This window comes from Corvus moneduloides, chromosome 29, assembly GCF_009650955.1.
Source record: "Corvus moneduloides isolate bCorMon1 chromosome 29, bCorMon1.pri, whole genome shotgun sequence".
Lineage (NCBI taxonomy): Eukaryota > Metazoa > Chordata > Aves > Passeriformes > Corvidae > Corvus > Corvus moneduloides.
The window spans coordinates 40,457-56,654 of NC_045504.1; the positions used below are offsets into that span (position 1 = coordinate 40,457).

The 16,198-nt window shown below is 52.9% G+C and overlaps 2 protein-coding genes across 4 annotated transcripts; one reads left to right on the forward strand and one right to left on the reverse strand.

Annotated features, from left to right (window-relative positions):
* The first annotated feature begins 657 nt into the window (after positions 1 to 657).
* Positions 658 to 5,929, forward strand: LOC116436416 (translocon-associated protein subunit beta). 3 transcript variants are annotated; one of them, XM_032093526.1, is made up of 6 exons: positions 658 to 757; positions 2,542 to 2,696; positions 3,516 to 3,614; positions 3,978 to 4,086; positions 4,246 to 4,323; positions 5,006 to 5,929. In XM_032093526.1, exons 2-6 carry the CDS (start codon positions 2,542 to 2,544, stop codon positions 5,114 to 5,116), a joined length of 552 nt encoding a protein of 183 aa, XP_031949417.1. In that variant the 5' UTR covers positions 658 to 757; the 3' UTR covers positions 5,117 to 5,929. The 3 variants fall into 3 exon arrangements, with proteins under 3 accessions (XP_031949417.1, XP_031949419.1, XP_031949418.1); XM_032093528.1 differs by lacking the exon at positions 658 to 757 and adding an exon at positions 879 to 903; XM_032093527.1 differs by lacking the exon at positions 658 to 757 and adding an exon at positions 913 to 937.
* Positions 5,930 to 6,833: 904 nt separating this feature from the next.
* On the reverse strand, positions 6,834 to 15,176 carry CCT3 (chaperonin containing TCP1 subunit 3). The gene is made up of 14 exons (XM_032093523.1): positions 15,018 to 15,176; positions 13,308 to 13,369; positions 12,753 to 12,803; positions 12,594 to 12,656; positions 11,909 to 12,005; positions 11,437 to 11,554; positions 11,067 to 11,253; positions 10,433 to 10,582; positions 9,864 to 9,996; positions 9,282 to 9,363; positions 8,983 to 9,163; positions 8,241 to 8,486; positions 7,858 to 7,989; positions 6,834 to 7,188 (listed from the first exon to the last, which is right to left on the reverse strand). The coding sequence occupies exons 1-14, from the start codon at positions 15,046 to 15,048 to the stop codon at positions 7,084 to 7,086; spliced, it is 1,638 nt and encodes a 545-aa protein (XP_031949414.1). The 5' UTR covers positions 15,049 to 15,176; the 3' UTR covers positions 6,834 to 7,083.
* Positions 15,177 to 16,198: the final 1,022 nt, after the last annotated feature.

Below are 16,198 nucleotides of genomic sequence, written 5' to 3' on the forward strand. Positions count from 1 at the left end.
TGCTGACAGATCGGAGGGCTCGTGCTCACAGACAGCCCGACCCACCCGAGGCTGACCCAGCTGCTCCTCGCATGCTCGTGTGAGGAGCAGTATCTGTACAGAGAAGGGTCCTGAGGCCCTTCTCCCACCAGAGGCGTGTGCCTGACAGACACGGGCACAGGGGAGCTCTCGAGGCTTCCGGCAGCGCTGGAAACGCCAACAGGTTTGTGATGTTACTGGCTTTGCACTGGGGAGGTCGGGACATGTCCTGTTCCGCGGGCAGCAGAAGGTTGGAGCCTGTCTGAGGGCAGCGAGCAAAGCAGGGTGTCCCCAGTGCAGGAAGGGAGACTTTGGCGTTCTGGGCACCTGATTCTCGAGGAATTCAGCCCTGCTCCTTCTCCTTCACTCCTCTCTCACTGCTTTACACATCCACCGTGGACCTGGACAGGCTGCTGGAGTGAGCAGAGCAACTTGTTGTGCCGAGACGCAGCTGCTGCTCTTCCCCAGAGCCTTACCGGAGCCCAGCCCAGCCCAGCCCAGCCCGGCCCGGCCCGGCCCGCCGGTACCGCCGGTACCGCCGCCCGCGCCCCGCACTGCGCCGCCGGCGAGCGGGGGGCAGCGCAGGAAGCGCGTCCTGCGCAGGCGCGGAGTCCCTGCGTGCGCACGGGCCCAGACTCCATTTCCCAGGGGCCCTGGCGCCCCGGAGGGGTGGGTCACGGGGTCACTTCCGCGGCGGCTGCGCTGACTCGGCTGTGCGGCGTTGGCGGCGGGAGAGACGGTGAGGGGCGGGAGGCCCGGGGCCGCTCGGGGCTGCGCTGGGCCCTGCGCTGCAGGAGAGGCTCGGCCGTGGGCTCGGAGGGGCCGGGAAGGGCCGGCCGGGTTGTGGCGCTGGAGCGTCAGAGTCGGGGTCTTCCGCGGGCAGCGGTGGGTGAAGCCGGGCGGTTTCACCTGCTGAGAGGTGTCCCTGAGCCCCCGTGGGCCCCTGGGCTTCGTGGGTGGGCAGGAGCAGCCTGGGCTGGATGCGCTGGGGTGCGGCTGCAGCAGGGCAGCACTGGGGGGAAGGAAGGAAGGAAGGGGCTTCTGGCACCGGCACTGGGACAGGCTGGGCAGGCGGGGCTGTGCCAAGCGCAGGAGGTTTAGCGAGGCCAAGGGCAGATGCTGCAGCTGCATTGGGGCAACCCGAAACACGAAGAGACTGGGGAAGAATGGGTGGAGAGCAGCCCTGAGAAGGATTTGGGGGTGCGGGTGGACAAGAAGCTCAGCGTGCCTTGGCGGGGTGCACTGGGGGCCCAGAAAGCCAAACGCTGTCCTCAGTGGGCTCATCCCCAGCAGCGTGGGCAGCATGTGAAGGGGAGGATTCCTACCCTCTGCTCTGGAGAGAGCCCCCTGCAGAGCTGCCTCCAGCTCTGGGGCCCCAGCACAGGAGGGACGAGGAGCTGCTGGAGTGAGTCCAGAGGAGGCCACGGAGATGCTCCGAGGGCTCTGGAGCCCCTGTGCTCTGGAGACAGGCTGGGGGTGTTCACCTGGAGAGGAGACGATTCCAGGGAGACCCTAGAGCCCCTTCCAGTGCTGAAAAGGGGCTCCGAGAGAGCTGAAGAAGGTCTTTGGACAAGGGCCTGGAGTGACAGAACGAGGAGGAATGGCTTTCCACTGCCAGAGGGCAGAGTTAGATGGGATATTGGGAAGGAATTGGTCCCTGTGAGGGAGGTGAGTCACTGGCACAGGCTGCCCAGAGAAGCTGTGGCTGCCCCATCCCTGGAAGTGTCCAAGGCCTGGTTGGACGGGGCTTGGAGCAACCTGGTCTAGTGGAAGGTGTCCTTGCCCATGACAGGGGGTTGGAATTGGATGCTCTTTACAGTCCTGTTCAACCCCAACCGCCCTGTGACTCTGTGGAGGGCAGAGGCCCTGATGTTGAAGCAGTTTTTGCATTTAAAAGTCCCGTCAAGTGTCCTCACTGATCACATCTGTAGTGTCCCTGTTGTCTCCTTGTCCTCTCAGCAGGGTGGCTCCAGAGGCACTGTATTTGGGTAAATTGAGACACGTGGCCTGAAGCAGGGGCTTGTGGGGATCATCAAAGCCACTGGAGGGAGTTGGTGGTTCCTCAGTGGCTGGAAATAGGAAAGAAGAAATGTTGGAAGTGAGGAGCTGGTGTTTTCTGAGAAGAACGAACTCTGTTGTGTAAGACAGTGCTGGAAAGTTGCCAGGCTTTGCAAGGGCAATTAACTGTTAGTTGCTAAAACGGGTGAAATTGTTAACTGCCAAAGCTTTTGCTCTGGAAGTTACTGGAAGAGGCTCAGTGATCTGAAAGCTTTGCCCATTACTGAGATGTGCAGGGCCAGGGGTTGGACTTGATGATCCTTGTGGGTCCCTTTCAACTCAGGATGTTCCAGGATTCTGTAAAGGGGAGTGACACTGGCCAGGGCTTTGAAAGGGGAGAAGACCATCGGCATTTCTTCCACGGCTGCAGATCTGGGGCGCTGCTGTGCCAGTTCTTACGTCCTCACAGGAAGGTGTTCAGAGATTTCAAATGATCAGTGACATTCCATTTCCTTGTGTTTCTAGATGAAGCTCCTGCTTCTTGCTGTGTTTGCCCTGGTGTCTGTGGCTCACTGCGAGGATGGCGCCAGGCTCCTGGCCTCCAAATCCCTGTTAAACAGGTACGCAGTGGAGGGCAAGGACTTGACTTTGCAGTACAACATCTACAACGTTGGCTCCAGGTAAGCCGATTTCTGAGCTCCTGCTGTGCTGTTGCTTTTGCTCCCTCGGACTCTGAGCTTTCCAGCAGTGCCTGAAGGATTGACCCCGAAATTTGTCTTTTCCTTCCTCTTCCATTGTCCCTGCTTTCACCTCGTGGCTGCTCAAGCTGTCAGTCCAGCATGTGGTGTCCTGTGACACTCTGCTCCCCATGCATGCAGCTCCCTTTCTTGGCTTTGTTTATTCTTTTTAATAAAAGTTTCTTTTTGCTATCAGGACTTAACTAAGGACCTGACAAAGATAAAACAGAACTTCTGCAATGCTGGTAAAAAGCTTCATTCGCAGAATGAAAAGCTGAGTGGACAAAATGCAGGAGCCTATTAAAGTGCTTTGAGGTTTTGTTTTTAGATTTTTTTTTTAAAGGCAGAATAACGCATGCTGAGGGTAGTATTGCAAAGAGAAGAATATCTGTAATGTTGGACTCATACAACATTAATGAGATACTATAACCTTATATGTGGGATATGGTTATTATTTAGGCCAAAGTGTGTATCCATGGGATGGTATCTGAAGTTCAGCAAACTGCCAAATCCTGTTGTGGAAAAAACGGTGTTTTTCCTGTCTCTGTGGTTGTTTCTCTCAGCTTTGCCTTCCTCTCTCTGCAGTCTCCCTGTAAGACACCTCAGCTCTCCTCCCCATCTTCTACTGGTGACATTTTATCTTTCAAAGATCAGTTCTTTCATTTGGTCAGGATGGACCTGTCAGTGCACTTTGCTGCAGAGCCTGTAAGCAGATGGCAAATCTTAAGATTCCTGTCGCACCCCTCTCTTTGTTGTGTTTAGCGCTGCCCTAGATGTGGAGCTGTCGGATGATTCCTTCCCCCCAGAAGATTTTGGCATCGTCTCTGGCATGCTCAACGTCAAGTGGGACAGGATTGCTCCGTATCTTTTTGTGTTTTGAAATTTCTCCCAACTCTCTTTCTTGCCCCTGAGCATCCTGCAGCTGCGTCCTATCTTCATCTGCTGTCTCCGAAATTCCTTCCAGACAGGGTGCCGAATGCAAACCCCTGCTCTTCTGGACAGTGCTGTGTAAAAATAAAGCTCCTTGCAGAGAGGACCAGGTCCCGGAGTAGTTCCTCTGCCTGGGGAGGAGCAGCTGGGTGGGCCGGGCTGTCTGTGAGCACGAGCCCTCCGATCTGTCAGCAGCACTGACTTTTGCACCTGGTTCCAGGCTGCCCTTTCCCATCTCCTCACTTTTCTTGCTGGGATGAAATACAACCGTTTTCCTTAATGTCCGGCTCCCAGAGCGAGCAACGTGTCCCACACCGTGGTTCTACGGCCTCTCAAAGCTGGGTACTTCAACTTCACCTCTGCCACCATCACGTACCTGGCCCAGGAGGGTGCCCAGGTCGTGGTAAGTGGATGATTTATAGGAGCCCTGCGGCTACAGCTGACCGCGCTGCTGGAGCTGGGTGCTCGGGGAGGATGCGTGTCCCTGTGCTCTCACCCTGCCCAGTTGTGGAGCGAGGAGGAGGAAAGGTGGCAAAGCCTGTCTTTTCCCTGCCTTTTCCAGGTTGGCTTCACTAGTGCTCCCGGGCAGGGAGGAATCCTGGCTCAGCGCGACTTTGACAGGAGGTTCTCCCCTCACTTTGTAAGTACCTTTCAATTGATAGTGGAAAGTGCACCACGGCAGCCGCAGCCCAGTGCGCTGGCTTCCTGCTGGCACGTGGTGTGTGTGGTTTGCCCTGCAGTCACCTGGAGAGCTCCAGCGGGAGCTGGAGTTCATTCCCTTCAGTTCTCCAGAGGAGTATTATCACAGAAGCAGCTGAGTTTCTGTCCCAGCTCCCTCTGGGAAGGAGCTGCACTGTGGGATTTGAGCCAGAGAATCTGAGAGTAGAATCTTAGAACCTCCTAGGTTGGAAGGGACCCCCAAGGATCGCGCAGTCCCAGCTCCTGGTCCTGCAGAGAACAGCCCCGGGAATCCCAACCACGCGCCTGCCGACCCTGTCCAAAGTCCTCGAACTCTTGTCAAGCTCGGTGCTGTGACCACTTTCCTGGGGAGCCTCTTCCATTGCCCGGGAGACCATCCTCTGGGAGAAGAGCCTTTTCTTAATATCCAGCCTAAACCCTGTCCTGACCCAGCTCCAGGCGTTCCCTGGGGTCCTGTCAGTGGTCACACAGGGCAGAGATCAGTGCCCGCCCCTCCGCTTCCCCACGTGAGGAAGCTGCAGACAGTGCGAGGTCTCCCCTCACTCTCCTCCTCTGATGTCATTGCTCTAAGACACCTGTGGACTGGATTGGTTTGACTTTTCTCTAACAATTTCTCCCTCCAGCTGGACTGGGCGGCTTTTGGCGTGATGACCCTGCCCTCCATCGGGATCCCCCTGCTGCTCTGGTACTCGAGCAAGAGGAAGTACGACACCCCCAAGACCAAAAAGAACTGAGCAGAGTCAAGTGCCACCAGCACCCCAGAGCTCGGCAAAGGACAATCCTGAACCGCCAAGAGCAGCGGCTGGGTCCGGATGGCACCGTTCCCTGCCAGGTGCTGCCTGGGCCGTGCTTCAGCCCTCTGCAGGGCAAAGGACTTGGTGGCTGCAGCAGCAGTGGTGAGGTGTCCTCTGTGTTCTAAAGGAGAAACAAGCAAGCAGAAAAAAGAACAATCAAAAGTCCCAAACTGCCTGGTCAGCCCCTTTGGAGCCGGAGCCCCTCGCCCCTCTGCAGCCGCAGCAATCCGAGCAGCGTGGTAGTGCCCAGAGGGGCCTGGCTGTGGGGCTGTGCCCCTTGTGCTGCCTCCAGCTCCCGTTTGCCTGCTGCAATTTTCTGCAGGGTGTCGTATCTCAGGGCCCCCTCTGGGTGCTGCCTGCCCTGCGGGACGGAGCTCTGGTGACACCACAGATCAGTGGTCTGATTTGATAGAGCATGTCAGAGCTGCTGCTCTTTCCAAAAGGGGCACTAAGGGATGTCCCTGTTGATGGTGTTCTCTGGGAAACCTTGATGTGTTTTGTTGAGCAGAGAACTGTGTTGTTCCTCCTCTTTTTTGTTCCTCTGCACACGGTTGAGTTGTGTTGGGGTATTGAGGATTTTGTAAGAAAATGAAAGGAACACCATGACAGAAGCCTTGCTTGTACCAAAGTGCTCTCAAAACCAGGTTGCCTGCAGGGTTTAGTGAGCTGTAAGTCTCTTCAGCCAGGCTCACAACAGGCAATTTCTGCTTCCATGGGCTCTTGTAGAATCGGAGTAAAGTGATAATGGAGTAATAGGGTTAACAGACTGCTTTTGTTTGGAGGGGACTATCTAGGTTAAAGACTATCTAGGTTAAACCCCCTTCCACTAGACTACGTTTCTCTAAGCCGTATTGCAGCAGGCCTTGAACACTGCCAGGGATGGGGCAGCCACAGCTCTCTGGGGCACCTCTGGCAGTGCCTCACCACCTTCACAGGGAGGAATTTCTTCCCAATATCTCATTCTCTGGACTTGCCCCAGAGCTGGAGGCAGCTCTGCAGGGGGGTCTCTCCAGAGCAGAGGGTAGGAATCCTCCCCTTCACATGCTGCCCACGCTGCTGGGGATGAGCCCACTGAGGACAGCGTTTGGCTTTCTGGGCCCCCAGTGCACCCTGCCGAGGCACGCTGAGCTTCTTGTCCACTCGCACCCCCAAATCCTTCTCAGGGCTGCTCTCCACCCATTCTTCCCCAGTCTCTTCGTGTTTCGGGTTGCCCCAATGCAGCTGCAGCATCTGCCCTTGGCCTCGCTAAACCTCCTGCGCTTGGCACAGCCCCGCCTGCCCAGCCTGTCCCAGTGCCGGTGCCAGAAGCCCCTTCCTTCCTTCCTTCCCCCCAGTGCTGCCCTGCTGCAGCCGCACCCCAGCGCATCCAGCCCAGGCTGCTCCTGCCCACCCACGAAGCCCAGGGGCCCACGGGGGCTCAGGGACACCTCTCAGCAGGTGAAACCGCCCAGCTTCACCCACCATTGCCTACAGGAGATCCCAACCTTTGGAGGGATTGTGGGGGCAGAGAGAGGCTGGTAGCAGTGGCCTAGCAAGGTCCTGGCACCTCCAGGTCACCCCCACACTGGGTCTCTGTCCCAAGATCCCTGGCAGTGTCCAGCCCTTGGGCAGAGCCTTTCAAGCATACCTCCCTACCCATGGGGATTAAACACAGAAAGAGCCTGAAACAATGTATTTATTTTGAGACAAAGAGGAGTTTCAGTCTGGATGCCTCACCCCAGGAGCAGTGTCCACCAGTGCAGGGACACCAACAACCATGCCCTTTCCCCCTGTCCAGGGTATTTTCTATCCCTCCCAGCCTTTAAACAAACTTTTCCCAGCTCAGCCTCAAGACCAGGGCACTGCACTGAGCTCTTCTCCATGTCATCGTCAAGGCGGCTGGTTCTCCCCTGCAGACACTGAACCTCTCACTCCTGGGCTGCCTCTGGTGCTGCGGCCTGCTTGCTTTGGTTGTCACCCTTCTTTTTGTGCCCCGAAACGATGTCATCGATACGGAGCAGGAGAACTGCAGTCTGAAGAGAAACCGCACACCCACGGCTCATCTGGAGCTCATCACAAAAGACAAAACCCAACCTGCCCAGCTTCCACACCACACAACCATCAGCCTGGGTTGAAATGGTTCTTTCAGCACAGGAGAACGGAACGGTGCCTCACAGGCTTGCGGGAGCAGCAAGGGGCTGCTTTCCCGCCACCACGGAAACAAGGACACTGGTTTCTTCTTGTTGGCTGACACAGAAGGGATACAGTATCCCTTCGAGGAACAGCCTTTGATCTAACACCAGCCAGGTAATGGCAGGATCTGCAAGGAGAAGGGCAGCTGAGACCTGGCAGCCCCAACCAGGCAAAGGGATACAGCTCCCATAACCACTGATGATTCCAGCATGTTGCTGGTAAGGAATTGCTCAGGCACAGCTCTGGCTGGCATTGGAAGCAGTGAGAGCACTCTGCACCGTGTGCAGGAAAAGGTGGGATGAAACATGATGAAATTTAGCTGCAGGATCAAAAACCCTGGGAAAGCCTGAGTCTGGCTCCCACATCCCTCATTATCCCACCTCCAGCAACAACGAGCTCAGACACACTGGGTGCGTGATGCCCACCCAAACACCCCAGAACACAGGGAAGGATATCCTCCTTTCCCAAATGATATCCACAGAGGCTCTGAAGTTTCCACTTCTCCTTACCTCCACGGCTGTTTTATAGGTCTGAAGTTTGACAGCCAAGGGCTCCCAGATCCCCAGCTCCTTCATGTCAACCAGGGCTCCAGTCTCCCCATTCACCCCCCATGTCTGGCTGCCTTCCTGAGTGTGCTTGGCCTGAAAGCAGAAAGACAAAACAGGTCACCACCAGTGGGGTGAGATGGCAAATTCCCCTCTGGAGTCTCAAACTGACCATGGGCTCAGGAAACAGCAAGAGGTCATTAGAATAGTCTCAATTTTGGAGTTTATACAAGAACATGTTACTGATAGCACGACAAGGGCACTGCTCTGAACGGTGACTGGTCCGAGGAGCTGGGTGAAGCAGGAAAGGGCTGACTCCCTCCTGGTGCCCCTGCCACATGCCTTACCCTGAGTGAGGTCAGAACACGGATAGTGCTAGCGCCACAGTTCTGGATCAGCGTCCGGGGAATGACTTCCAGAGCCTGGGCCACTGCGCGGTAGGGCCACTGCTCCACGCCGGTCATGCCCTTGGACCTCTCTGTCAGTGCATGGGAAACGGCCATTTCAGTGGCTCCCCCACCTGGCACCAGCTGTGGGTCCATGAGGACATTGCGGCACACCTGCATGGCATCCTGCAGGTTGCGCTCCACCTCCTGCAACAGGCACAGAATCGCAAACTTGTTGAGGCTGGAAAGCCCTCTAACATCATCAGGTTCAAACACTCCCACAGCACTGCCAAGGCCACCACTAACCCAAGTCCCAAGCCACATCCACACATTTGCTAAATCCCTGCACTACTGCCCTGGGTACCTGTGCCAGTGCCTGACCATACTTTCCATGAAGAAACTTTCCCTAATATCCAATCTAAACCTCCCCTGGTGCAACTTGAGGCCATTTCCTCTTGCCCTGTCACTTGTTACTAGGGTGAAGAGCCTGACCCCCAGTGGGCTAGACCCTTCTGTCAAGTAGTACTAAACAGGGAGCAATAAGGTCCTCGCTGAGCCCAGACCCATCCTCAGCTCCACTGCCCTTCTCATTATTAACTGGAGCACCATACCAGCTGAAAGCCCAGCCCACAGTCTGCTGGCCATGACTCACACACCATGAAGATGGCTGGCACAGGAGGAAGCAGCCCATGCATTCACTCACCGCTAGGATTTCCTTGCTGGCTCCCCGGAGGATGATGGTGCAAGCCTTAGGATCTTTGCAATCAGTGATGAAGGCAAAATACTCATCTCCTATTTTTTTCACTTCAAAGAGCCTAGCACCAGTTCCCACATCCTCCTCCCGGAGCTCATCTGTGCGACTGACAATGCGAGCTCCACAGGCCCTAGCACACCAAAGCATGACATTAGACACTCACAAATCAGAACTGACAAAGGGTGAGATCAGAACAATTCCATGTCAGGCACAGCAGGAACAGGCTCCAGACAGGAGCCAATACCTACCTGGCAATCCGGTTGTTGTCAGTCTTTCGCACCCTCCGGATGGCGGTGATGTTGGCTCTCATCAGGTAGTGCTGGGCCAGGTCTGAAACCAGGTTTGTGCAATTTCAGTAATTAATCAGCAGTATCATGACAAACTTTATCTGTTTATCAGTTATCAATCCAGCTATTTCAGTTCCAGTCTTTGAAGCAAAAGGGGTTACAGAAAAAAAGCACCTAAATGTAGCTTTTTAAACCAGGCTGCAAGGCAAAACAGTAGCACAGCTCTCAAGGGTTTAAGACTCAGCCTCACTTGTATTTTAGTATCTTTCCCAAATGCTGGAAAAGCAAAATATTATTATAAGAGTCTACTTCCACAAAGCAACGCCAAGGATGAACTTCAATGCCTGCAGTGTACACTATTTGCTAGAAAGCTAAAATAAAACCCAAACCAGGTTCAACACCAGGTTTGGGGGGAGTTGTATTAGTTTGCTGTTGTGGTGGTTTTTAGTTTTGGTTGGGTTTTTTTAAGTTCCTGAGCAGTGCATTTAACACCATGAACCTCACTGAGATGAATTCAACACAAAGGATCACATGTGCTGTTACCAGAAACTCCTTTTTCCGTGATGACCAGATCTGGCTTGACTCTTATCAGATCCTCGCACATCTGCTGAATGTACTCTTCCTCCATCTGCAGGATGCGGGCAAAGTCTTCCTCCCGCGTAATTTCAATATCAGTCTGTACAAAAGAGGGGTAAACAGCTTAGTGTTCATTCCAACTCTTCACTGCATTAGACACACATCCCCCAGCTTCAAGCAGCTCCTCCAGTTATCACCAGGGAAAGAGTCAGGGATGAAAAACACTGATCAAATAAACAGCGACACTGTGTCAGTTGAGCAATAGTCTTAGCTCAAGCTCAGAAATATTTCTTTGCTCTTGACCAGCACTTAGATACACAAATCACTGTAGCTGCTTCAGTGGGTCAAAACGCTGAAGCCTCACTCCTATTTTTCTGGACCCCGTGGCAGAATTAGCCCATGCATGCAAAAGGCCTCTGAAAGGTAGAACACAGAAAGCCTTTCACCACTTGCACTTTCAACAAGCCATCTGCATTTGTTCGTTTTACTCATCCTAAATCAAGAGCTGCGGATGTCTCCAACAGGACTCACTTTACCTGGCTCTCTCCTTTCTTGTACTCCAGCGAACAATCCAGAAGGACGATGCGTGGATTCTTAATAAGGCGACGCATTCTGGGATGGGTTACGTCTTTATTCACCATGATTCCACGCAAAACACACGAGTCTTCACTAAAACCACCTGGAATCTGACAGACACAAGGAAGGGAGAAAATTAAGTGAGTCAGTTTAGTCTACAAAAACCTGTGTATCTGAAAGCATCTCCTGAAGCTGTCCCACGTACAGAAAAGGGAAAACATCTCCCAAGTAACCACGGTGCATCCAGATCACTATACAAGTTTAATTTTAAGCACACGCTGACTTAGATTTTAAGCGTGAAGCCATGAAAGAACTTAAGATTGATATTCTATTGTCTGGCAACATGTTTCATTTCCCATCTTCCAAATGCAACTGAAATTATCTTTTTGACAGGTATTCAAAAAGACTTGAAATAACAGCCCCCGTTAGCATTGTAAATGAGCATGGCTGATACCACTGATTGAAATACCTTCAAGGATTATGTCTGTGGACTGCAGAGAAGTAACACAAAATTCTTCACAACGCACCCTACAATAAACTAGTTCAGAACAAGAAAGGGGCACAAGGGTAAGTAACAGTTCAGGACACACTCACCTTTTCTACTTTTGCATATTTTTTAATATCAATTTCCTTTCTGCCATTTTCTTCAAACTCCACAGTCTTAACAGCATCAAGAGCAATGCTACAGGCCAAGTCAGACCAGCGGTTTATTGCCTTGGTGTTTATCGCACTCTTTATTATTTTAAGCATCATCTCTTTGTTGTTCACGTCCACTGGAGTGCTGAGATAAAGGAAAAACCAAAGAGCAAACTGGGTGTTATTCCAAGCAACAATCTAACCCTTTTGACTCCCTCTCCAATTTTGCTAAGTTGTATCTGACTAACACAACTGCCTGAAGGAGCAGCTTGAAGCAGTACAGAAAGTCCACATCCCTCCTCTCTAACTCCCACCAGCCCATACTTACCCAATTTTCTTTAAAATACTGATCATGTCATCAAGAGCCTTACGATAAGCCCAGATGATCACAGTTGGGTGCATCTGCTGTTCAAGAAAATGTTCAGCAACAGAGAGCATCTCTCCAGCTAAAAAAAAAAAAAAATTAAAAATAAATCAAAATCCCCCAAGTAAGTTAGTAAGATAATCAACAGTCAAGAAAGGAGAGCACATATCAAAAAAAATATATCTTCTATCCATGCAGGGAGCTCTAACATCACCTATACCTTTCTTTACACTTAACTGTGGTTATCATGGGGACAGAACAATTTCCCAAAGCATGGAACTGATCATCTTAGGGTCTCATGAACCTAGCATGCTCTTGCACAGTAAAAAAAGCCCCTCTCCATCTCAAGGTTAGTAAATAACTAAGATGTTTCTCATCATGAGAAAAAAGAGTGAACTTCAGGTTTTATGCAAAGTGTCTGAGTCAATCTCCTTACCAAGGATAATGACAGATGTGGTCCCATCTCCAACTTCTTCATCCTGAGTGCGGCTGATCTCTATCATTGATTTTGCAGCTGGATGCTGGACTTGAATCTGTGTAGGAGCAAGGGGTATGGATTTGTCCCGGAATATTAAAGCAGAAACGTCTCATGTCACTCAATGGAACAAATACCACACTTTTAATACAATCAAAGGCACTCTGTCTAACAACAGCAAGACTTTTTCTTCCTTTTTGAGACCAAAACCAAGCCCTTGTATTTGACAATATTGTGTCTCTCACTGTTTCTCAAGCATTACAGTTTTTAGGATGTTCTTTTAACAGCACTTGCACCAGAGAAACGATAATGATTTCTAGGTCTCGTCATGTGGCACTGTGGACACCACCATCTACTCAGGTCTCAATGCAGCTGATAATAGCTCCAATTACCAAAGAACTTACATCAGTCTTGTAAACACTCCATGAAAACTTCCCAACCTAGGATCAAACCTACATTTCCGTAGAGCAAGAACACTTGCTGAATATGTTTCATTTCTCCCCAGTGAGAACCTTTCTTGGGGCAGCTGGTTAGCACTTGCTGGCTGCCAGGACAAGTGAGGAGATCACACAGCTCCACTGACACCCAAGATTCAGGTACATACTGACTTAATGTTAAGCAAGACAATCCTTTAGGAGAAACTTACTTCTCTAAGAATAGCATTGCCATCGTTGGTCATCACAATCCCACCCATGGGGTCCAAAAGCATCTGCAACCACAAGAGAACCAACATTTGAATGTTCTGCCCCATGTGTGTCTCACTTCTAGTCAGCTGCAGCACAGGTGTTGCAGCATAAATTCTTACCTTCATCATTGCTCTTGGTCCTAAACATGTTCGGATAATGTCAGCAATAGTCTAGGAGGAATCAAAGAAATGAGCTAATTCAGGAGAGCATCAAAAAGTCTAAAAAAACCCCATAGTGCAATCAGCAGCCCCTGCAAAATTTAAGTGACCCAGCAACTCTGCTGTGATTGAGATGCAGCCAAGGTTAAGAATTGTGTGGAAATGAGAATATGGGGATTATCAAGACACTGGCACCACACTAAATTATTATCTCAATCAGATGTCAAAACTGAGACACTTTCAGACTTTGCAGAGAAAGGAGATTTGGTTGGTTAAACCCCCTTCATGGTTATTTACAGGGCACCCATTACATGAACATTTTACTTTTTATCCAGAATTTTTATGTAATAGTACAAAAGCATCTTCTGTTAACATAGACAATTACTTTCGATGTTGCTTCTTCTACTCTATATTCATATAGAATAGAGGAAGTATGCTTCACATCCAGCTTTCCCTCTGAAATATATAAATAAACACACACAAAAAAAGGAGCAGAACAGCCTGAGAATTTGGTACCTTTGCAGCAGTGATGTTTCCTGTCTGGACTTTTCTTCCAGATTCACGTTTTGTATTCTGACCTAAAGCACACAGAAAAAATAAAATAAATCAAGTACAATCAAGTACAAAACAACAACAATGCAGCACCTCTCTTAGTCACACACATTCAACATGTGACCACTTCGAAATTCAGAGGTTACAATATAAATACTGCAGTCATTATGAGAAAGACATTGATAGAAAACTGTCAGTGAAAAACAACATTCCCTACTGTAACAGAACTCCTCGTTAGCATCCTGAGACAAAGCTTTGCAACCCTGAAACAGAACCTATTACACCAGAAAATCAAACTCCAGTGACTCATGACTGCCAAATCTCACAAAGCCAAGAAGCTGCTATTTTACAGCAGTGTTCAGTCAAAAAAAGTTACAGAGGCTCATGTACAGTAAGCAGAACTGGGTGAACACAAAGTGAATCCATCAATGTTGCCTTTAGCACATGAGGGTGAGCAGCAGCTGGGGTACCAACTGGCTCACAACCACAGCTGGAGACCAGCTGTCAACAAACTCAGCCCTAGAGCATATCTGGGCTCAGGAATGCTTCTGCTATGACAAGCCTGGCCCGGCCAGGCCCAGATTTACTCAGGAGCAGATGCATGCGCACAAGGAGGTGTAAGACAGAACAAAAGGAAACAGTAAGAGCAGCACCACGTATCAGCAAGCAGGCTTACAGAAAAGGGGCCCTGGGCTACAACAGTCTGCCTACAGGGTTAATAGAGAGCAGAATGGATGGAGAAAAGAGAATGGGATACCCAAACAGAAAAAGTAATCCTGGGAATGCCTCATGTTGGTGAATGGTGAGAGAATCATAGAACCATAGAATGGTTTGGGTTGGAGGGGACCCTGAAGACTATCTTGTTCCAAAACCCTTTCATGGGCAGGGACACCTTCCACTAGAGTAGTGCTCCAAGCCCTGTCCAACTTGGCCTTGGACACTTCCAGGGATGGGGCAGTCATCTGAGCAACGTGTGTCAAAGCCTCACCGCTCTCACAAGGAAGAATTTCTTCCCAGTATCCCACCTAATTCTGCCCTCTAGCAGTGGGAAGCCATTCCCTCGTATCCTACCACTATAAGCCCTTGTCCGAAGTCCCTCTCCAGCTCTCTTGGAGCCCCTTTCGGCAGGAAAAGTGAGGGAGCTCTGAGGTCTCCCCGGAGCCTTTATTTCTCCAGGCACAACAGCCCCAGCTCTCCCAGCCTGTCTCCAGAGCAAAGCGGCTCCAGCCTTCGGAGCATCTCTGTGGCCTCCTCTGGACTCGCTCCACCAGCTTCATGTCCTTCCCATGCTGGAGGCCCAAGAATTAGGGCTCACATGGGGTTCAAACAGGGCAATACAAAGCATCGTGCTGAGAAAGACGCGAAAACAGCTGAGAGCACGGAGGGCTGCCAGAATGACAGCAGCGCGGCTCCGAGATCTCCCGGGCAGGGCGCGGCAGAGGCTGCGGGTAGGGAGCTGCGAGGGGGAGCTCGGGGCGCAGCGGGGGCGGCGGCGGTACCCAGCGGATCCCCGCAGGAGAGGGCCCCGGCCGCGACGGGCTGTGAAAGGGCGCCCGGCCATGAGGAGACCCAACATGGCGGCGAGTCAGGCGAGCGGCAAAGCGGGGCGGGGGTCCGACCCTCCATCCCCTCGCCCTCCGCCCCGGGAGGCCGGGCCGGGCCGGCGGCACTCACTGAGAACCAGGACGGGGCGCGGGCCCATCATCGCGGCGGATGGAGCGCAGCGGAACCTTCTGGAGCCTCGGAAGTGTCGCCTCGCAGGGCCGCGACTCCGCGCACCGCCTCCCACCGCCGCAGTGGATCGCGCGTGAGCGCCGTGCCCAATCCGGGGAACGCCCGCGAGTTCCGGCTGGGAAGTGACGCCGCGCACACGGGGCGGTGCCGCGGGGGCTCCGCGCGAGTGCGGTGCTCGCCGGGCCCGGGGGAGGAGCCCTGCACACACCCAGGGAAGAGGGGGACCCCGCGGGGCGGGCGCGGGTTGGACACCTCGCTGCCGCCTGCCCGTTGCATCCGGAAGGCGCCAGGTCCGGGATGCCACGGGGGACCTCGGCTCGCACAGACAGCCCTCAATGCCCGCCCTCTCCGTCAGCCCAGCCCGCACTGCGGGACCCCGGACAAACGCCGGGTCTTAAGGCGGCACCGCCTGTCCGATAGCACCGGCCGCGCCCGGGTCCAGGAGCAGCGGCTGCTGCTGGGACGAACTGAGCCGGTGCTGGCGGCTCCGGTGTGCCCTCCAAGCACGGCCCTAAGCCCTCCCCGACCGCAAGCGGCCATTTTGAGCCCCGGGCGGTTCAGTGTCACCCAAGGGCACCGAGGGTCAGAACGGCACGGGGCGAGAGCTGCTGGCACAGGACATGTCCTGATCCACTGTCAGCAGAAAGCTGGAGCCTGTCTAGAGGAGGGGGGTGTGGGTGGGTGTAGTTAACCAGAGCGTCCCCAGTGCAGGAAGGGAAAATTTCCTGGCCTCTGCACCTCCTTCTTGAGCAATTTAACCCTGATCCTCCTCCCTGCACTCCTCCTTCATTGCTTTACAAGCCCATCATGGACCTGGGCAGGTTGGTGGGCCAAAGAACAGCATCAACAGGGCAAAGCAGCAGCTCTGACATGCTCTATCAAATCAGACCACTGATCTGTGGTGTCACCAGAGCGAGCTCCGTCCCGCAGGGCAGGCAGCACCCTGAGGGGGCCCTGAGATACGACACCCTGCAGAAAATTGCAGCAGGCAAACGGGAGCTGGAGGCAGCACAAGGGGCACAGCCCCACAGCCAGGCCCCTCTGGGCACTACCACGCTGCTCGGATTGCTGCGGCTGCAGAGGGGCGAGGGGCTCCGGCTCCAAAGGGGCTGACCAGGCAG